This window comes from Diabrotica virgifera, chromosome 2 (assembly GCF_917563875.1).
Source record: "Diabrotica virgifera virgifera chromosome 2, PGI_DIABVI_V3a".
Lineage (NCBI taxonomy): Eukaryota > Metazoa > Arthropoda > Insecta > Coleoptera > Chrysomelidae > Diabrotica > Diabrotica virgifera.
The window spans coordinates 184,378,953-184,403,432 of record NC_065444.1 but is presented as its reverse complement, the minus strand read 5'-3'; the positions used below and the strand labels follow the sequence as shown (position 1 = coordinate 184,403,432).

Here is a 24,480-nt window from a genome sequence, read left to right as displayed (position 1 = left end):
TTGCGAAAAACGCCTGAAACGTGTCTTTTTTGTCGAAAAATAAACATTTTCAATCACGAATAATTCGAAAAGTATTGACATATTTAAAAAAACTCTATGGAACGAAAGTTGCCTAGAATTATTCACTTAATCAATTTCTGGACTTTAAAGTTTAGACTTTATATGTGATTAATTGGTTTGTGTGTGTGTTTGTGTCTTGTGATTTTGTATTATGTGTTGCATATGTATTGTATATGATTGCAGATATGTCTCATACTTTACTAAACCGCTATTGTTGGTATATTCTTCTTATTGTCTTATTGTTGGCAACAAAAGCCTGCTACATTCTGCTGATAGGTTTGCTACACATTTTTCTTTATTGAGTAAGATAAGGGCTTCTTTGATTTTTCTGGTTTCCGTGTCTATTTCTATCATCACTGTTGATGCATTTTTCCATTGCATCCTGTTAGTCCAGTCGGGTTAGACGAATAACAGGCCTAACCTTGCATTAGGAGCTGCCCCAAATTTTATTTTTCTAATCTTTAGGGAGGGTCAATATTAGTATAAATTTAAAATCTCGACTGAATTCCACCGTTGCGTTAGCCGCCATCTTGATTTAAAACGAGAACTGTTTTTGCGCAATATCTCCGCCATTTTCAATTTTTTGACAAAAAGTGTAGAAACTGAAATTGTTGAAAATGCGATTTTCTATAATTTCCTTAATTATAATTTTTTTCGTAAGGTCGATATTTTCCGAGTTATGAGGGGAAAATAGTGAGAGTTGGAGCATAATTATTGAATTATTGAATTATCTCGTTTATTATTAGTTTTACAACAAATCTGTACCTATACAAAAATGAAGAGAATTAAATTCTACATAATTTTGATCTCTTTCATTTTTTTGCTAAAATTAATATTTAAGGTAGTACGTATGCGGTAATGACGCGAGCGTAAGACCGGATTGATTTTATAGCAATTGTTTTTGTTCAATATCTACGCCATTTTCAACTAAAATTGTTCAAAATAAAATTTCCTATAATTTCTTTTTAACAGTTTTTTTCATGCGGTTGATATTTTCCGAGTTACATGGAAAAATAGTAAAAAGTGGTGGGGGAAGCATAATTATTGAATTGAATTTTGTTTCCAAGCTGCCGCAAATTTTATAATTTTATCCTTTAGCAGAGATCCATAGTGGTGTAAATTTAAAATCTCGACTGAATTCCGCGGTTGCATTAGCCGCCATATTGATTTAAAATGAGAACTGTTGTTGCTTAATATCTCCGCCATTTTCAACTTTTCAACCTAAATGGTGGGAAAGAAAATTGTTGGAAATGCAATTTCCTGCAATTTCTTTGGCACAATTTTTTTATACGATCAGTATTCTCCGAGTTAAGGGGGAAAATATTGGAAGCGGAGGGGAAGCATAATTATTGAATTGTCTCATTTATTATTAACTTTACGACATAATTGTACACAAACAAAAATAAAGAGAATTATATTTTATACAATTTTTGAAACTTCCAATGAAACATCAACCAACCTAAGTATATAAAAGACATTATATGCATTAAGTTCACTTATTTTTATTAACTAGCGGGTTTGATTGGTTGAATTTGTCTGTCGATATTTTAAGTTTTATGTCAGCTAATATATCGTGATGTTTCCACAATTTTTTTTAAATTTTGGACCCTGTTAGGGGGAATTTTCCCATTTCCCCCCCTTGTAGTCCCGCCACTGGTTCTCTCGAAAACTTGTAGTAAATCGTAATTGCAACAATTTCAGTTCTTACACTTTTTGTCGAAAAGTTGAAAATGGCGGAGATATTGAACAAAAACAATTGCTACAAAATCAATCAGGTCTTATGCTCGCACCTATACCACATACGTACTACCTTAAATATTAATTTTATCAAAAAAATGTACGGCACAAAAATTGTACAAAATTTAATTCTCTTCCTTTTTGTATAGGTATATATTTGTTGTAAAACTAATAATAAACGAGATAATTCAATAATTGAATAATTATGCTACAACTGTCACTATTTCCCCTCATAACTCGGAAAATATCGACCGCAAGAAAGAATGTATAATAAATGAAACTATAGAAAATCGCATTTTCAACAATTTCAGTTAAAACACTTTTTGTCAAAAAATTGAAAATGGCGGAGATATTGAGCAAAAACGGTTCTCGTTTAAAATCAAGATGGCGGCTAACGCAACGGCGGAATTCAGTCGAGATTTTAAATTTATACTAATATTGACCCTCCCTAAAGATTAGAAAAATAAAATTTGGGGCAGCTCCTAATGCAAGGTCAAATGCTATCCCGACTGGGCTATGTGTTTATTGTCCCGTTTGCATATTTTCAAAGCAGTTTGATATCTGTGATTTGTGGAAGTCCCTGTTTTTGATGTATGTCTAATCTAATGCTTGTTTGACCTGACAAGTGGTCTTGCGGTTTCTCTTAAGGCACCAATAAAAATTGTTGCATTCACAGAGTATTTTATAGATTCAGTTCTTTGATCTGTCTTGTTATTCGGTTTGGTTTTAAACAGAACAATAATTCTCAGTGTATTGGTTGTTTTAAATTTTGTTGTATTCTATTTATTCTTCCCATATATTCCCTGGTTTCATCATTCTATCCTCTAAAACTCTAAAGGTTGGTTTTTGCTGTGTTATTTTTATAAATTGGTTCATTATGATTTTAAATATGAATGGCCTTAAACTTTCTTCTTATTAATTACCTCTATTCCAATTAAATACTACAGCTTTCCTTGCAATTTTTATTCTTGAATGATCAAAATAAAGGAAAGCTTTAAAAAACAAACTTGAAAAAGAGATGGACTATGAAGCTACTTGTTGAAATATTAATATTATTATTAATCACCTTGAATATGTATTAGGCCTCAATTATCAAAACGTACGTTAAGCGCTTGCCATGTGAACTGGACCTTAGGATAAAGACAAAACATGCAAATTATTGGTAATTTTTGTTAGTAATAATATTAACAACGTGATTGTAAAGAATAATATATTATTTCTTTTGTTTCAGAAACCAGTTTCATAAGCTCCGTTAACATCGAGTACATGAACTTGGCTCTAGCTCTAGTAATATATTCCATTCGATATCCAGCGCTTTTTTGGGCCACAAATAAGTGTCTGGGATTAATATTCTCCTTCCAATTGCTGATAAATGGACTCCATATTTTACTGTCCTTTGCTGGGATGTCGATATTATACAAGGTAAATTACTTCTTATATAATGTTTATTTTATTATAACAAATATATAAATTGGTGTACAAAGTTCATGCACCGCCAATGTGTTTTAAATGCATTCATTTTTTTCAAATCCTGAGAAATGTAATAAATATTTTTGAGAAATTTAAACGCAGAATTAAAGGTGACATTATTAGCGAGTGCCGAAATCCCTTAGAATAAACAAATTTTTTTGAATGAGATATTTTTTGAATGAGATATTTTAATTAAAAATCACACTAAATTTTTTCTTTTTTCACCCCTGTAACTTATTAAAATAAACATTATAAAAGTTTTCAGAGACTTTCGGCAGAGATTTTCTTTCTGTAATAATGTAATCTTTCATTATGCGTTTAAATTTTTCAGAAATACTTGCTAGTTTTCTCATGATTCGATAAAAATGAATGCATTTAAAAAGCATTAGCCCGAAATTTTGGGCCTACGCTCTTAATATATATAAAAGACTGATTGAAATGTATACAATCATTTGAGAATTAAATCAGTAAACCCTATTAACAAATTTGTTTAACTACATATTTACAATCTGCGCTATCAAAGTTTTTAGAATATTCGATTACATTATGTCCCTTGAGAGGAGAGGCTATCCAAATTATAACACTCCAGTAATAAAATTTATATTATAAGATCAGTAGGATATTTTTCTTCAGTTTTTTCCTTTCCGGTAGTTCTACGGGTCTACTAATTTTTTTGATTTCATGGTTTGGTAATTATATAAAATACTTCATGGTGATGTTTCTTCTTTTCCCTGATACTCTAATCATTTTTGTATTTGATGGTTCCGCGCAGCCTCAGAGTTGCACTTTGTATCCACATTTGTCTATGAATACAGGTATATAATAAAAGTTTATCCTATAGGATCGTTTTGGTTTACGACCTAGCAGCTAGTACACAACGTCAGATCCAAAAACTGAAAAATACGTGTTGAATATTTTTCAAAAATCTATCGAATGATACCAAACACGACCCCCGACGGAGATGGATGAGGGGTAACTTTTAAATTTTAAGTAGGAACCCGGCGATACTTATGCTTCTTCCTTTCCACTATTTTCCCCCTTAACTCGGAAAATATCGGCTGCACGAAAATATTTGTCAAAGAGAAATCGTAGGAAGTCGCATTTGCAAAAATTTCAGTCCTTACCATTTTTGTAGAAAAGTTGAGAATGGCGGAGATATTGAGCAAAAACTGTTCTCCTTTAATTCAAGATGGCGTTCAGTAGCGATTTTAAATTTACATTACCATTGACCCCCTAAATGTTAAAATAATAAAATTTGGGGTAGCTTGCCATGCAATAGGCTTGTTTGACCTAACCCGACTGGAGTATTAGTGATGCATATGGCGATCCTTTATACAATGTTTAACGTTGAATATTTTATGAAGAAGACATTGTATTTTTGTAAAGTGGACCTTTCATATTCCTTAGTAATAAATTATAATCTGGCCTGTGTAAGCAGTGTTGGAATCTTAATAGTCGAGGAAATGAAACTGAAAAAATGGCAAAACCTAGCAATTTTTTCGTCCGGCATCGATTTGTACAAAAATTTTGGATTAGGCTCATTTCACCCTCTAGTTCATTTTCTATATTGAGCCGTTGTACGCTTTTGGTTTTTTAAGGGTAAAAACTACCCCTAATTGTAAAAAATTATAAAATAACATTTTAAACTTTAACAGTGTCAACATTTCATTCTTATTAGTTACATAATGATTGTTTGATATAATATATAATATTTCAACCCTTAAAATCACCCTTGTTGGAGCTATATATAAAAAATTGACTTATCCTAAAATAATAATTTCGGCTTGCATCGATTTATATTTATACAAAAATTTGAGATTAGGATCATCTCACCCTGTACTTCATATTCTATATCATGCTCAAGGGCGTAGATTATTTTTAGGAGTGTAAACTACCCCTTATTGTCAAAAATTATATAAAATCATTGTAAACTTTAATATGGGTAAAATTTAAAAGGAATTACAGAAAGTTGAAGACAAAGTTTTAATTAGGAGGGTAGTTAGGGGGTTGTTTTCACTGATTTTTTCATAAATAAAAGCAGGTATAGTTGGTGCAAAACCTCGTGAACCTTGAAAATGCGTATGTATAACCGAAATAAAATGAGGCCTAAAAACATACGACTATTTTATTTGCTGCGAATTGCGCGACAGGGTCCCATCTGCACCCTGATATTTTCAGTAATGTCGGATTCAATAGTTTCGTTCGTATATTGAAGTCACCAAATGACTGATTTAGGTTCACCAGATTTTGTAACAGCAATACCGACCTTTTTTGATCATAAGTCACTCAATTTTTATGGTAGAAACATTTTGTTTTTTTTTCTTTTGAAAGGTCTAATTGTATTGTTGAAAAAAAAATTATCTAAGTTTTCCTCGAAAAATGCAAAGTTTTCCCGTTATTTAGCTTTGAATATTTCAACATACATTTGACGAAAAAAGCTAACCTTTAACATGCTGTATCTCGGTTTGTATTTGTCGGAAAAATATTATAGAAAAAGAATTTGGCTTGTGTTACTAAAAGACATAATTTCGATAGCTACAGTTTTCTTAGATTAAATGCATATTTTTGGAGTTATTCTCAAAAACTCTCTAAAAAGTGGATTTTTTCGTCGAAAAACTGTTACTTTTAACCGCGAATAACTCGAAAAATATTAGTTTTACGTAAAAAATGTAAAACATATTTTTTGCTTAGAATTACGTTCTACACCGATTTACATGGTTAAAATTTAATAAAAAATTTCCACCCCCGAGATGTGGTGGAAACCACCCCCAAGGTTTTAGCTTACAGCGGCATGACATAGAAAATGATCCTTGGTCTCTTTCCTACTTTCTGTGAAAATTTCAAGTAAATCCATGGTGGACGAAAAAATTGCGAGCCAAAATGCTTCATTTCCTCGACTATAAGCTGGGACGCATTGAGAAATAGAAAATGCACGTCTTGAGAAATAGAATCAACGCAACGTGAAATAGCGTTATTTTCCTCATAATTTGTGATTTCGGATCCTTGGGCTAGGACCGAAAACTAGAAAAATAGAAAAAAAAAATATACGGCCGGCATGAATCGGCGCGAAGTCTTCCATAATTTGTCGGTAAATGACCACGGTTCAAAGGAAATCAGAAGGTGAAACAGACTAGGTACGTACTCCTCCATCCCTTCCGACTCAGCTAGTGGCTGATAATTTTGTGATCTAATGTCGTTGTGTTGGAATTTTTTTGGAAAACAAAACAAAGTTTATGGTTATTAGTAAACAGGCAGCCGTAAATAATAATAACTATAACGTAACAATCGGTAATGACTCAATTGAACGAGTGAGTAATCTTGTATATCTGGGTACTCATATTAATGAAAGCTGGAACCCTAGTACAGAAATAAAAAGTAGAATTGCCAAAGCAAGAACAAGTTTTATGAAATTTAAGAAAATCCTGTGCAGTCATGATCTAAATTTGGAACTTCGCATAAGAATGGTTCGATGTTATATATTCCCAGTACTACTTTACGGGGTTGAAGCATGGACCCTGAAAGAATCGCTTTTAAAAAACCTAGAAGCATTTGAGGTGTGGGTCTACCGCCGTATCCTGAAGATCAGTTGGGTAGAAAGAGTCACAAACGAAAGGGTTTTGCAAGGTTTGAATAAAAGTTGCGAAGTAGTGAACACGGTTAAAAGGCGCAAATTGGAATACTTTGGCCATATAATGCGTCACCCAGAAAAATATGACATACTTCACCTTGTCATGCAAGGTAAAATAATGGGAAAAAGAAGTGTGGGCCGCCGTACAACTTCTTGGCTTAAAAACCTACGCCAATGGTTTGGGAAAACTAGCACTGAACTATTTCGTGCGGCTGTAAATAAGACAGTGATTGTTAATATGCTGCGCAACATGAGAGAGAACGATCGACAAGCGGTCTCGGCACCTTAAGAAGAAGAAGTTAGAATTTTTATCACTATATGAATTGATCAACTTACTAAAATTCTACCGCCAACACTGATGGTGTACCCTCGATACTAGAGAGGACATGCATGGCCCGACCAATTTTATCAAAAAGTAAATATTTAATAATTTCACTGTAATGTGGGGTGGTAACCGTGCTCTCATTTCTTTTCACCGTTATATATTTTTATTTCTCTTTGCCACGCCACACTCCATTGGATCCCGGCTTAATGGAACATGAACTAGTTAGGAAAGGTACATTTCTGGTCATGCCTTATTTTCGGTTTCAATTTCTTCCCTCTACCCGTCACTACAAACAGCCGTATTGACTTTTCATATGGATACTTATTTACCCTGCACCTATCTAACCAACCCCTTTTTATCAATTCCGACAAGCAGCCCTCAGAGAAGAACGCGTCGGTTTGGAAAATGTTTACTCTCCCTACACGTGGTCTGTATGTGGAAGGGTCAATTTTCACTGGTCGGCGATTGGATTTGAGAGCACAATGAACGGGTAAAACAGTAAAATCAACAAGAACTATAAATTTTTAATTCTGTTTTGCGATAAAATTGTTTTTCGATCACTGATAATGAATGTTGTATTTAACACAAAAAAAAAAACAAATTAAAAAGCTGCATCCTAAATTTAAATAAAACATTTTAATGGAATATGTTAGTAAACATTTTTATTTTAATTTGTTCAACGCGGCCTAACATACTTTATTGTTGCTAAACAGTTTAAATTAAAACAAGTGACGAAATAAGAACTTGTAGACACGAAAATATAAAGACATCTACCGTGGAACTAACTCTGCTCTGGGTACAACCTCAATATGTACCTTCTACAATATACAAGACAAGGAGACGATGGAAAAAGCAGACGAAAGGGCTCTGCAATATGCAGTCACCTTTCGTACATTCTTCTTTTTCTTTGATTACTTTGCCCAAATTTTAGGCATGGATAGCTTCCATGACAATGGAGCTTGCCGATATCGTTCTCGACTTGGTGCGGCATGTAACAATTCATCTACTGATAAGCCAGTCCATTGACGAAGGTTTCGGAGTCAGGAATACTTCTTTCTACCAATTATTCTTTTTCCATCGATCTTTCCGTTGAGTATTAACTGCAGTATCCAATATCTGCTGCCTCTCATTATATGCCCCAGAGATTCAAATTTTCTCTTTTTATATCATCTTCATCAACGCACCTTCGCCATGACCTATTCTGTTTAAGACTTCTATGCTTAAAATGCGTTCAACCAACGATACTTTGAGCATTCTACGATATTACCACATCTCGAAGGCTTTTAAGTATCATATTAACCTTCATGATCCAGGTTTCACATCTAGTCCGTTCTTTAACGGTAAAATATTGCCAAACCTCTAAATTTTAAAGAACCGCTTGGATTGACATGAAATTTGGCATACATATAGCTAACAAGTCAAAGAAAAAAAGTGATATTGTGCCGATATGTGCTTTTGCCCTGGGGGTGGTTTTCACCCCCTCTTGGGGGTGAAAAAATATTCGTCCAGAGAAAGTCAGGAAATGGATAAACTGGCTAATTTTAAGTATTTTTTGTTCTATAGAGTTTTTTCACTAAGTCAATACTTTTCGAGTTATTTGGCAGTGAATATGTTCATTTTTTCAAGAAAATAACCACGCTTTTAGACGGTTTTTCGCAAATAACTCAACTAGTAAGTTTTTTGTCGAAAAAACATTTTTAGCAAAAATATAGCCTACAAAAATTAAAATAAAATGGTGTATATATCACGTCTCTACACCTAGTATAAGCAGAGTTATAGCTAATATAAAATAGGTTCATATTCGTCAAATTCCAAATGGAATACTTTAACGTGAAATAACCAAAAATGAAGCACATTTCGGGGAAAACTCATTACAACTTATTTAAAGTGTTTGAAAAAAGCTTCATTTTTGTTTAAAAAAAATTTCTAGCATCAAAATTAAACAGGTTACGCTCAAAATAAAGTTAGTCCCTTTTGGTTTTGGTAAAAAAATCGAGAAAATCACCCCCTAATTAGTATCTTAAATGAACTTAATCGTTACGACTTCACAAGTTTCTTGACTCATGTATATATTGTTTATGTGATCTGTAAGTTTCATCGGTTCAAAGTCCTTATTATTGAAAGGGCTGTAGTTAAAAGGGGTTGAACGAGTCACTGATCACGAATGTATGCAAATTTAGAAACACCAAATCTTAATCAATTTTTGTCTAACAGAAAAACAAAAAAATACATGATATTCAGAAAAGCAAATCTGACTTTTTTTGGTTGTCGAGATTTTTGGTATCTCTAACAATTTTTAAGTTATTTTGAAAAAAGCATATTTTTCAAAATTTTAATTTTTAAAAATTTTACTTTGAAACCAATTTTTTTCAAAAATAAGTACTTTGAAGCGATGAAACGTACAGATCATATAAACACAACATAAGTAAAATAATTTGTGGAGCAGTAACGATTAATTTAATTTAAGTTGCTAATTAGGGGGTGGTCTTCCCGATTTTTTTTTTGCCAAAACAAAAGGGACCAACTTTATTTTGAGCGTAACTTGCTTACATTTAATGCTAGAAACTTTTTGTAAAAACAGAAATAAAGCTTCTTTAAACTCTTTAAAAAAGTTATAATAGATTTTCCCCAAAAAGTGCTTAATTTTTTTGTTATTTCAGGTCGAAATATTCTATTTGAAATTTGGTGAATATGAATCTATTTTTAATTGGCTATAACTCTGGTTCTACGAGATCCAGAGACCTAACGCGTACACCATCTTTTTTTACTTTTTTATAGGCTATATTTTTGCTAAGAACGTTTTTTTCGACAAAATACTTACTTTTTGAGTTATTTGCGAAAAACCGCCAAAAAATGTGGTTATTTTGTTGAAAAATGAACATATTCACTTGCAAATAACTCGAAAAGTGTTGACTTGGCGAAAAAGCTCTATAGAACAAAAGTTACTTAAAATTAGTCAGTTTACCCATTTCCGGACTTATTTTGGACATATATTTTTTCACCCCAAGAGGGGGTGAAAGTCACCCCCAGGGCAAAAGCACACATCGGCACAATATCACTTTTTTTCTTTGACATGTAAGCTATAAGTATGCCACATGTCAATCCAAGCGGTTCTTTAAAATTTAGAGCAAAAACCGTGAAAGAATGGACTAATCGACATAGTTATACAGAATACACATAACATTTTAGCAACTTGATCCTTAGTTGTAAATTCAGCTGAGAATTGCTCAGTATAGATTTCATAAATGCTCCTTTTGCAATTTCCATCTGAGTTTTAATTTCTTCATTAGGATTTAGTGTCTCGTTTATCCAACATTCTAGGTATTTTAAATGGCTAACTTTTGTAATTCATTGGGCCAAATTAGTTCATTGTTGACAATTAGTTACATAGGGCCGACGTCTTGTTTACTAACCACAAGTAACTTTGTCTTTGATGTATTTATGACAAGTCCGTTATTGGAGCATTCTCTAGTTACTCGATCTATAAGGAATTGAAGCCCGATACTTTCAGCCATGATCGTTGTGTCATCCGCATATCTGAGGTTGTTAATAGTTTCTCCCCCAATTCGAACTCTATATTACCCTTCCAAGGATTCGTATATTATTTCCGAGTAAACCGTAAACAAAGTTGGGAATAATACACAACCCTGTCTGACACCTCTTTGAATGCAATTTTTTTCTGTTTCTTTATATAAACTTCTTGCTTCTCTTTGTTCTATGGTTTCTTCTATACCAGAATATAAACTTCTTGCTTCCAATAAAAATGTTGTAAAAGTCTCTCTATAGATATTCAAACAGTCTATCATGTTTCCTATCAAATGCCTTATCAAAATATATAAAGCACACGTAAATTGGTTTTTGTACTTCCCATCATCGTTGCGTCCATTCATCTAGGTAAAAATTGCCAATCGAGGCTATATGACCCGACATGTGCAAAGATCTAGGGAAGTAGTTGCAAAAATTTTACTATTTTTTTTCATTTTTTTTTATAAAACTCTTTGAAAAACAACCAAGTTAATTCGTATTCGATCATCTTTGACATAAAGATTCAAATTAAATTTTTCATAATAAATTACAATCAAAATTTTGAAAGGACTTTTATGCACAATTAACGATTTTCACATGACTATGTATACTCATACATTTAACACAAAATTAACATATTGCACACTAAACATACTCGTAATTAGAAAACAATGACACATTATAAATGCTAATAATAATAGCTTATGAGCAGACGAAACTAATGAATAGATAATATCATGAATCAGTGTCCACATCCAACAGTGATATTATTTTTACCATTAACGTAATGCCATATGCGAAACTGATTATATTCCTGCAACTTTAATTAGTGTCCCAATAAATTTTGCGTCACGGAATTAATTTGTTACAAACAACTTCTGGTTTTAACCTTTTACGTGAAAATCTACTATCTTCTGTTATAACTTTTCAGTGTCCACGACTTTTTATTAAAGGCGTATGTAATCTTCCAAAAAATACACAACCAAAAAAAAATGATATAACGAAAGAATAAGTACCGAAACACAATTAGTCCAGAAAGCCACTGCGCATCCGCCAGGAAAAATATTCTGATTCGGATTTTTTGCACAATCTTACTCAAAAAGGACTCCTTTTAACAAATTTGCATGTTGCCAGGACCAAAAGGTGGTCAAAAATTTTTTAAACGTTTTTTTTTTGTTTTTTTTTCCTAAAATTAATTTTTTTGCATGGAAAAAAGTTTTTTTTAGGTTTTTTGGATCATTCTAAACAGAAAAGGTCTTTAGTGACTTTTCTCGAAAAATGATAGTTTTTGACATATAAGCGATTAAAAATTGAAAAATTGCGAAATCGGCCATTTTTAACCCTCAAAAACTATGTGAAAAACTGAAAATTTGAATGTTGCCAAGGTAGGTCGATATTCTTTAAACATCGATTGATGAAATTCCGAAGAGTTTTTTGCAATGCGATATTCAAAACTCCTTTGTTTTTTAATTGCTAATCAAGCGTGCGCGACACTATTTTCCACCGACAGTATGGTGCAAATGAAAGGAATAATTCGTTATTTCGTAAACCGGCGACTTTAAGGAAAAATCCCGAAACAGGTCGATTTTTATTTTTAAGTTATGATATTGTGGCATGTATGGTATACTAGTGACGTCATCCATCTGGACGTGATGACGTAATCGATGATTTTTTTAAATGAGAATAGGGATCGTGTGCTAGCTCATTTGAAAGGTTCTTCAATTCTCTATTCAGTAATATAAATATTTACATAATTGTTTATACAGGGTGTAAAAAAATTTTTATTAAATTAAATTATTTGACAAAAAAGAAGTAGAAGGACACCCTGTATAAATAATTATGTAAATGTTTACATTACTGAATAGAGAATTGAAGAACCGTTTAAATGAGCTACCATACGACCCCTATTCTCATCTAAAAAAATCATCGATTACGTCATCACGCCCAGACGGATGACGTCACTAGTATACCATATATGCCACAATATCATAACTTAAAAATAAAAATAGACGTGTTTCGGGATTTTTCCTTAAAGTCTCCGGTTTACGAAATAACGTATTCCTTTCATTTGCACCATACTGTCGGTGGAAAATAGTGTCGCGCACGCTTGATTAGCAATTAAAAAACAAAGGAGTTTTGAATATTGTATTGCAAAAAACTCTTCGGGGTTTTATCAATCTATGTTTAAAGAATATCTACCTACCTTGGCAACATTCAAATTTTCAGTTTTTCACATAGTTTTTGAGGGTTAAAAATGGCCGATTTCGCAATTTTTCAATTTTTAATCGCTTATTTATCAAAAACTATCATTTTTAGAGAAAAGCCACTAAAGACCTTTTCTGTTTGGAATGATCCAAAAAATCTAAAAAAAACTTTTTTCCATGCAAAAAAAATAGTTTTAGGAAAAAACAAAAAAAAAACGTTTAAAAACTTGTGACCACCTTTTGGTCCTGGCAACATGCAAATTTGTTAAAAGGAGTCCTTTTGAGTAAGATTGTGCAAAAGATCCGATTCAGAATATTTTTCCTAGCGGATACGCAGTGGCTTTCTGGACTAAATCATTAATAGAAGATAATAGAAAAATGGTAAGTAAAAGAAGCAAATAACATCGTGAACTTAGAGATATAAAGAAAAGAATATAAAAATCCATCAGGACGGACAAACGAAAGTATGTAAAAAACTAAACAAATCTTACAAATTATTGGAGGTAACAAGATCCTCAAAGTTCTAAGGAGAAAATTAAAAAAGAACAAAACTGATGTAACAAAATTAAAGGATAGGGATAGAAATATCATCATGATAATCATGATGAGCAACTAACAGAAAAGTTAGAAAAGTTGGATCGGAAAAAAGGATCGCAATTGATGCTGCTACATTAGTATCCTGCTACATTAACAAACCAAATAAGGAATCCACTGATGAAAATATCGAGGAATATCGTTATAGAAGTCGCAAAGATTGAAGAAGACAGAATTCTATTCAACTTATGTCACTAAAGTGAAACACCTACAAGATGGGACAGTGCACAGTGCACATTACAATTGTATTACACAAAAACCTCATAATACCACTTAAACTAATACCTCAAACACCAATAGACTTAAGAAATACCGACCCACGAGCCTCCTCAACGACCTCTACAAGTTATTTACACGAATAATAAATATACTAGAAACAAAGTTAGATTTTTACCAACCTATCTAATGGGCAGGTTTTAGAAAAAACTTTGAAGCAAAAGAAAAGTGATCTGTTTAGGCTCCTTTCGCTTAACGTACTCTTGTGGCACACGCGGGTCAAAATGGCTAAGAGCGGAAAGTCTGTTCAATTTTTCACAATTTCGCAAAAAATAATATTATATTTTTTACTGAGCAAATCCATAATTATAATCCTTAGTTGTAAATAATTCTTAAGCCAACCCTGACTACCAGTTAGTACCTACATCCCTACCTAGTTTCATCCTTACACAAATACCTAGAGACAATTTGCTGATACTTTTTGTAAACTGCAAATGAACTCTCTCCACTGTAGGCCAGCAAAGGCAACAGAAGTGCAAATGTATCCCTCTTGTGTTACCCGCCGGAGGCTAAAGACTTGTGTTAGCAACTTTTCTTTGGGTTCAATAAAATCGCTGAGCAAACGCTTTTCCTCTCTGCGCAATACTATAAGACTCTAATCCGATATATACAAACCGTTAAGCATCTAAAAAGAATTAGACCTCATAGTACGAGAAGCCGCATATGACAATAGTATACGTGACGTGATAGAATTGCGAGTGGGTGAATATCGTTCTTTTCATCATGTGCCAATACCTCGACTAAATATTTTTGCGTGCAATACCTCGTATGTGTTTATTTTGCCATGGTAGTTAATGTCGATTATAACGTAAAAATTTGTTTTGCAAGTTTATATTATAAAGTTTACCAGTCTGGCGATGGGTAGAAAAGGTGTATGTCAGTATTGCGGCGCCAAAAGCGTAATTTTTCGTACTTACGAGGTATTGCTTCTAGGCCACCGATAAAAAGTTTTTTGCTAAAAACCACAAATTTTGACAGATGCACTTACTAGGTATTGCTTCTAGGCCATCGGAGTGCTATATTCTAAAAAGGAACATAGCACAGCAGTTGAAACTATGTTTTAGTAGCTATATATTTTCTTTAAACTTTCGGTTTATAAACATAGCTGGGATTTATGTCTTTATAAACATTATTTAGCCATACCTGTATGCATAATTAGTTAATTATTTTTGCAGGTTCACGTTGTTGGAGTATGGAAAGCGCTGCCACTTTTGAAACACAACGCCAAGGTTTACAGCTTTGGAAGCCCAACGCCGTTTTTGCTCAACTCTCAAGTCACCTTCGCTTTATACACATTATCGACATTACTGGTGCTAGCTTCGAGTATCGTTCTTTATTTCTACGGACATACTAGGTAAGTGACAATCTTAAAGAATAAGCGAGAATATTATCGAGTAAGAATAGTACATTGTGTACCTAGTAGGAAACGCTTAACATTTCCGGACCATGTAAAGATTGCCGTCGAGGCGCAAGCCCAGACAAGATAATACAGAGTCCGGGAATGTGGCTTTTCCTACAAGGTATACATACTATTTTTCCGAAAATCGAATATTTAAATTATATTAAAATAAACGTGTTAAAATTTTCAAATAGACATAATATTATTTTGACTCAAATATTTGTGATGCTAACAAATACATGTTTTGTAACTTAAAGGCGGGTTCTCACTTGTCAGTTTTGCTGATTCAGTCTGACTGATTCATTAATAATGAAAAATAAAAAGCGACGTTTGTATTCACACGTTTCATGTTTTACTACATTCAGTAGGTATGCAGTTAGTCCAAACATCATATGAAAATTGTTTAAAAAATTTGAGACCAGCTGTTCGGGAAATATGTTTACAATTAGTAAATGAATTACAGAATATTCCTGAGGTCCTGGATATTGCACAGAATAAATGGGCTGTTAATGAAACTATATTGAAAGAATTAGCTTTAGAAGATTGTGATTCATATACAAACCACTTAAGAATGAACGAAGACAAATTTTAAAAGATTCTGCAAAAAAATTGCTCCAAAAATACAAAAAGCCAATACCAACATGAGGGAATGATCAGTCAAAATGATAAAAAGTAGAACCGGTTTTCACTTTAACTGAAAGTATGAATGTACTGATCATTTAAAATGAAAATGTGTTCTCATGTTCATTATTTGTTCAATATCACTGAATCAGTTAGACTGCGTCAGCGAAACTGACAATAGAGAACCCGCCTATAGAAACAAAAATATGGATTGTCAAAGTTGACGCATTTGCTTATTTTTGGCAGTATTTTTGGTGTTTTCTCGTGTTTTCTGTGATCGTAATCATTTTATAAAGCAAAATTACCTAATTTAACTATGAGTGATGATAAGTGTTCGATTCCTTGTACTCCTCTAGAACTGATAGAAGTCGTGAATAATGCTTCATTAGATTTATTGCCAAGAAAATCCAGAGGCAAATATATCTATTCATACAACCGTTTCATGGACTATCGTAAGAATAAAGATGCAAGTTCTTTCTCAGTAAATGTTGTAATGGCACACTTCTAGCTTCTTTAACAAATTTGTTCTAAATCTTGTGTAAGGAAATATCTATTTTTCTACAACCACTATTCAAAATGCACTTTTGTCTACAACCACTATTCAAATTGCACTTTATCTACTCTATGTCATATATAAGTTTTTAGTTTGTGAAAACTGTCATTATAGAAGCAGTGCGTGAAGTGTTTAAAGTGTGCGTAAAGTAACAATGTATTTTAAGTGGGACTTACGTTTTCGCACTGTTTTTAACACACTTTCATATAGTCATATATCCTTAACTTTCGCGTTGTCATGGTGATGACATAATGAGCAATAAATTACGACAACAGTTTTGACGGTTTTGTGGTTTGAAAGAAGTTAGAATTTTTAAATGTCAAAGTTCTAAAAATTGTAGAATAGAAATAAATTCCAGTGACGAAGAGTTATAGTTTTTTTATTTGTTCATCATAGATAAAATATTGTATGAAACTGTGCGTGAAGTACTTTTTGCGAACTTACGCGATGTATGTATCGCGTGCTTTCGCAAAAAGCATACTTCACGAACTGTTTCATAAATAATTATTTCTGCCCAGTTTTATGTTACGAAACTTGACATTTTCTCACAGTATATGATATATGACATTAGTGTGCAGAAAACTGACGTTTCTGTGCCGACAAGTTCTTTTTTCTACGGCCGTGTTAAAAGAGCCACTTTCACGCACGCACTTCGTTTCTGAAAGTTGCACTTTCCCGCACGGCGTGCGTGAAAGTAAATTTTCCCGCACGGCGTGCGTGAAAGTAAATTTTCCCGCATGGCGCCCGGGAAAGTAAAATACCTTGTAATATGAAATTATAATATAATATAATACATGCACTAAACTAATATTCATATATCATTTACTAATTTATTTCAAATTTATCTTATTGTGTTCATGTTTTAATGAAATTAGCGCGATTATTTCATTCATAGGAGATTATGGCCAATAGAAAGCTACAGAAATCAAAATTAAACTGATAATTTTTAATAATTTCCCGTCGTCAAGTATATTACGTCAGATGCCCTTCGCTGCTATGAAAAAATACATTCAGTGACATTAATGACAATTAATGTTTTAAAAATTATAAAAATGATGACTTTCAACCACCGTCAAATATTTATAACAACTGTGTGTTTAATTGTACTAATTTGTACTTACATAAATAAATTACAATAAAATTTTGGTTTTGAACAGTTTTATTCATGAAATAATCGCAACAAATTGCACTCGATCTCTAAAATAATATAGAATTTTAGAGCTCTTGTGCAATTACTACTGATAATTCGATGAAATAAAATTATTTTGACATAATATTTAAAAGTCAAATCAGTAGACAATTAAAATGGTTTTGAATCGTCGTCATGGAAACCAATATTGTCGTCGTGGTAACGCATTATATTGAAAGTTTGGTTTTGACAACCTTGTCAAAGAATTAATTTGTGTATTTTCACTTCTAAATAAAAATTTATATTTTTTGTGGCTTTTTTCCAAACGTACGGCCCTAGAAAAAATATTGTTCCTAACTCATGCGGAAAGTGTCTTCCCCGCACTCGACTGCTTGCCCGAACTCCGCTATCGCGTCGTTCGGGTCAACGGCAGTCTCGTGCGTGAAAGTATCACTTTCCGCACTAGTTAGGAAAATAACTGTTTTGCACAGTACCATTACATTCCACAAAAAATATAATTATAACATGTTTTGATGAAATTGTTTTATTTGAGATATTAGATTTGATAGTACTTTTCAAAAAAGAACCGATTTAACTACATCTCATGTCCGAGAAATCTGGAAAATTCGCTAATTTAACACATTATTTTCGAACTTTATTTAGTGTTCTACAAATGACTACCTCATTCTGAGTAAATTTATATCTTCTGTTTACATCTGTGGTTAAAGTGTAGACAAATATATAACCTGTAAGACAGTTATTATACTTAACTTATAAAAACGATTTCCGGAGTGAAAATCGAAACGCGAGTAGTTTTTAGTCTCTAAGAATATTAACAAATTAGAATAGGGAGCGTATTAAGAATGTTTTAGTTAAAGGAAATTATATTCGCTATGTAATAAAAAAGATAACTTCTGTTGGAGTGAAAGTAAAGAGGATGATAAACTCCAACCGAAGTAGAAAAGAGAAAGAACAGGTAAAGTAAGAAAAAGTAACAAAAATGTGTGTCTTCTACGTTGAGATGCCGGTGTTACAAAATACTACTTTTGCAGTAGTATTAGTAGAGGAAGATGCAAAGATGAAGAGATAGTGGGATGGATGAACTAATAACAAAAGTATGGATAGACAGAGGCATACTGAATGGAGTTAGGCTAGCGATGGATGCAAGAGAACGACAACTTGACACTCAAGGATGGATACGGCCAATTTGCATGCCTGTCAAAAACTGTAGCTCAAAGTAGATAGGGATGATGACTAAGAATCGAAATATTAAGATAAGAATAATGTACTGAAAATGAGTAAAGATGAATACTTGCTAATGAAGCATAAATTGAATAAAAAAAAACAAATCATATGCGCCAGGAAATGATCTTTGATCACTTTCCCAGGTACCTTACACTGCTGTAAAGTATATTAAATCAATAAGTAAATGTAAATATAAAGGAATAATAATAATAATTAATACCAAATAAACAAAATTTATTAAATATAATTACTTAGACTTTCACTATCTCTGAGTTACAAAATGAGTATGTGACTCTAAAATGACAAAGTTATATTTTAATATGTTATATCCAAGATAACAGCAATAATGTTACATGTTACACAATTATATACCTCTTACTTATACAGTGATGAGCGCGCTAATAACCGGCAAAATAGCTCAAAAGATGGAAAACATAATACTTTGCGAAACAAAAAGAGATGAAACTAGTGGAGATGGAAATGATCGTTGTAAACGTAAAAATTAACATTACATTACACAGTTTCTCACCTTTAGACGTATCAGAGGAAATTGAAAACTGTCACTGTGACAGTAAAATTTTATAAAATACTCCTGTCACAGACGTCTAAAAGTGGGGAGCTATGTAAAGCGTAATTCATAAAATTCATACGTTTATAACGATCATTTTCACCTCCATTAGTTTCATCTCTTTTTGTTTCGCAATGTATTATGTTTTCCATGTTTTGCGCTATTTTCCGGTTAATAGCGCGCTCATCACTGTATATAGGGTACAACTCACATGAGACTACCTGTACCAAATGATTATAGTACGCTTGCTACGTACAACTAAATTGAATACCGACAAATATAACAAATAATATAAATAAGCAGGCACAAGCCTGACTAAGGGAAATATAATAGAATGAATTGAGCAAAGTTAAGGAATAAACGTTGAATAAATTGAAGCTAAGATAAATACCTATACAAACGACTTGAATTAACTGAACAAATGAAATGAAGCAAATTAACGACAAAATATCTGGGAAACAAGCAATTAATATTATTACAACCTAAATTTACAAACCAATTAAATCAACAATAAAGTATAAAAACCTAATTTTCTGGGCTTATTCCTTATGCACAAGTAACTTACCGTAGATACAATAGTTTGGGAACTTAATACGCTAATATTTCAATATGTTATATAAAAAAGTAAGCTAAATCTTAAAAAAAAATTAATAATTATAGTGCATCAACCAAATGTCTGAGATACAATAATATAATATAGAATATGGAGCTGGAACGCTCCAGCTTGCTCCCAGGTTAACTGACTGTAGCCGGAATAGGTTCCTCTTAGGTGGGTGAGGGTCTATGACTGCCCATGTGATGTTAAGTATATTATTTCCCCACAAGGTTAAAACAAATATTTACGCAGTCTTAGTTTCAATGTAAAAGTTTAAGAAAAAATCAAAGGAGAAAATGAGAAACTAGAAAAGCGTTTTTAGGAAAAACAGTAATGTAAAAAGTGTCAGTAGTCGCACAAAAAATCTCTCAATATTGAATATTCTTGACAAAATTTGACCTTGACAATTTTAAATTACACGACACGTGAATTTGGAATTTAAATACAGAATAGATATGACTTCTTTAAAATAATTATAGGATACTTATAAGCAATGTTGGAAGACTTCAAAATAAATTTTTGACTTAATTATAACCAAACATGAATATTATCTAAATAACCTATTAGAATTTTCTCTGATTGAATATTATCCAAATTTACTAGGAAAATTGAATTGGAAGCAATATTTTATTAGATGTAAAAAAATAATGTAAGGTCCAAGGTCATTAACCTCTTTTTGTAAAAGAAATAATGTATTTACCGGGTGTGATTTTATTGATGTTCCATTAGAGTTACTGCAATCCTTACTCCAGAAAACAGTTTGTATTTTCCTCTCACTACTGAACTGGAGGCGTTAACTAAAAGCCTTAACTTTATTTGAAATTATCACCCGCCATTTTGGGTACTATACCTGACCTATTCCGGGCTCATAAGTCGAGTGACGAGCGAACTACGCTTCTCCCACAAGGTAAACGTCAAATTCTCTCGGAACACGAAGTCATATTCACCACTAGGTGGCGTATAGTACGTTACGTACACCGAAGTGTGACGTCACGTAAATAGTTGATTACGAGAAAATTAGAGAATTTAATTCAGGGATCAAGAGGAAATAATTATAAAAATAATTAAAAAGTTCAAAAATAATTTCGTAACGTATCGAACAGTTACAGCTAGCTCTTTTAAGAAATTAACTGCTTATAGACTTAATCAGTTAAGGCTCTTAAAAAAGTATCGATCTTAAATTAAAAAAAAGTCAAACTCGTCGGACGAGAGAATTTAAAATTGGATAATTTACTCAGAAAGAAATAGGATCGATGTAAAAGTACGAAAATACAAGAAAAAAGAAAAATCTCGTTCCTGAAAATAATCCCTTCCTGGTTTCGACTAAATATTTAATTCTAGATGATGGGAACTCTCCAAATGGCAGCGCGCTTAGAGTGTAGGATTCAGCTCGAATGATTAAACCAAAAGAAAAGTATAAACGACAATCGATTAGTGAAATACTAAAGAGTAAAAGTATGCAATGGCGCAACGGTTTAGAGGGAGTCATTTTAAAAATGATATTATTTGTGTCTAATATAAATAATAAGATAATAATATAAAAAATAAGATATAAGGTCGATCTGCACCGATATGTTTAATGGATAAAAATTATTGGATATGTAATTTAGCATGTTAACAAGTACAAAAAACAAGGGTTGCCTGATGTAATTTTGTTCTAACTATAATTAATTAATAATTAAAAAATGACATTGTTTTATAAATTAAAAGAAAAATTCGACCAGGGCAGATATTATTTCAGATTTTTTGAATAAACAAAAAATGCCTTTTGTAATTTTTTTTTATAGTTGATCGTTTTCGAGTTATAAACAATTTAAAACTGAAAAAGAACGAAAGATGACAATTTTTAAGGCTCAAAAACACAAGTAAAAAATATCATTTTTATAATCATCGAGTAGATAAATTTAATTTCAAACCTTTATCTATCAGGTCTCGATAAGAATTTTAGCCATGTTTCATTCTAAAACATATTTTTTTAATTGTTAATGAGGAAGGTTTGTTATGGGGAGACGGGCATTAGCAACTAAAAAACAATTTTTCAGAATGAAGTAAGTCCAAAAGACTTATCAAGAACTGATAGAATAAGGTTTGAACTTAAATTTGGGTACTTCGTAATTTTAAAAATGATATTTTATACTTATGTTTTTGAGCCTTGAAAATCGTCATCTTTCGTTCTTTTTTCAGTTTTAAATTGTTTATAACTAGAAAACGATTAACACTCTGTATCTCGGTAAGGAATAATATTTTATTTAAGTGTTTTGGGTTAAATCTTCGTATTTTGTGCTAAGGTTTCTCCAATTTCTCCGATATGGACAATTGTTAATGGAACACCCTGTGTAAATACGAACCGCTCGTTTTTTTTTTAACTGTAAGTTCGGTATATTATTTTAAAGGTCATTGCTATCTAAATGTATAATTTTAATTTCGACGAAGATAATGTAAATGTAGCAATAACTCCAAAATTATGACATTTAGGTAATAATGCACGAATAATAAATTAGTTTTTGCACGATTGATCATTTTTGACTGTTTACCGTGACAGATTTTACGTCAGTAGGTGACATTTACTAGCAACTCGACGGTAAGTAATCCAACTCGACGGTAAGTACTCCAACTCGACGGTAAGTAATTCACTTATCGTCGAGTTAAAAAATCTCTTAATTTTAATTTATTTTTTGAAAGAATAAAGAAAACTAACGAATTATTTATTAATATTGTAACTTATGGTACAATTTGTTAAATTATTTAATGAAATCCCACTTGTTTGGGCTGTGGTTTCACTTCTAACAGAAACTCCTGCAGAATCGCATACATTAGTAGTATTACTAGTATTGAGCATTACCCTATTACCCTTTCCCTATTACTTGAGCACAACATTTTCGTTTGGCGTATCTTAAGAACAAATGATTTGATTTTACTTGTAATGGACGAAGTTTTATATACTTTTGCAGAATTTCTAAATATGGAATTTTATCGTCTGGTTTATTAACGACTGTAAAAGTACGCTGGATGTTCGTTTTTTTGGATGTCATTCATAGTAATATTATATAATTCTTCTCTTCTACAGGCACCAGATATTCCCAATATCATTGCGACCTACAAATTATGGAAAAATCTTCATTAGAGTATTTCTATTAAAACTAGCTTATATTACCTTGTGAACTAGAAATTCTTCATCCGGTGCTTCCACCAGAAATTTTTCAAATTGCTCCCGTGTAAAAATGCTCGCTTTCTTAGGCCTATAGCCAACATTTTTTCTCTTCAAATACGCGATCAAAGTTGAAAACTTGGAAATATCAATGCCATCATAAAGAAAAACGGTGGATTTAATCATTGAATATTCTGCCCAGAGGCTTCCAGGAGCTTTCAACTGCATATGTCTTTGAACGAAATATGCCAATATAGTATTTTCTTCGATTCTTAAATTCTTGCCTTCGCACCATTTTTTAAAACTTTGGTAGGTATTTTGATAACAGATTTTGGATTTTTTGGGAATAATTGCGGAACACCCTTCTTCCCAAGCCCGTTCAATTTCTTCAAATTCACTTTCGCCCATATTTTAATTTATAATAATCAAAATTGTACTTAAAATTATTGACAACTAAATAAAAACTCAATTATCCATTGTTGTTATGCACCCTAGTTACTACCTAACAACCAAAGTATCTATCTTGATAAAATGAATGAAACTAGTCAATATGACGAAAATGTTTAATTTTATAATTTATAATGGTATCAATCGTGCAAAAAACGTTATAAGCATGTCGAACGTTAAGGGTAACCGATCTCAGACAATAATTGGAGTCGTCGCTCCGCTCCTCCTCCAAACAATTGTCTTCGATCGGTATAAAACCCTTATCGTTCTCCATACTTAATATACTAATTTATTCATGACTTCAAAAAGCAAAAAATACCTATACAGGATGCTCCATTAGAAATAAGAAATTTTATTAGATTTCCAGAAAAAAAAATGAAAGATCTGTCAACAATGTAAATTCCAACATAATATTGGTCGCATCACAAGATCCTTTCACACCAAAATGTATAAAATTCGTGCCTCTGAGATAACTAGGTCGTTTTGTACTTAAAACTTCTCTTCTCTTAATTCTTATGTATAATGTTATTTAGAATATTTAATTTTGCTGTAATTTTTCCGGTTTAAATAAGTTAATGTGCTATATTAAACATATGTTTAACTCCTATAACTCATTAATATTTAACACTGTAATTAACAATTCTCTGCAACCCTCTCTCGCCCATTATATCCTGATTACAACCACAAACTCACCATTTATCATTGTGAACTATTAAGACCCCATCGTTGCTTTGAGTCGTTACATAATATATTAATACTCCAAGTGGTTCAATACCAGAGAAGAACATATCTAAAACGTGAAAAAATATAATACTTTATTTAAATAGACTAGACATAACTTATGTCGTTATTACTACGTAAAACAATATGTACTATAAAAATGCCAATATTACTATTTATATTTCTTAAACACAAGGAAATATTTAAAATAGTTTAAAAACAATTTAATGAAAAAA

General features: G+C 32.1%; 1 protein-coding gene across 1 annotated transcript in view; it reads left to right on the top strand.

Moving 5' to 3' along the window:
* Positions 1–24,480, top strand: part of LOC114331856 (protein tincar) — an 841,442-nt gene that overhangs the window by 523,650 nt on the left and 293,312 nt on the right. Inside the window, exons 6-7 of the mRNA XM_050642976.1 lie at positions 3,029–3,219; positions 14,995–15,173. Of these exons, the coding sequence (XP_050498933.1) occupies positions 3,029–3,219; positions 14,995–15,173 (370 nt within the window). The remainder of the gene's footprint in view (positions 1–3,028; positions 3,220–14,994; positions 15,174–24,480) is intronic.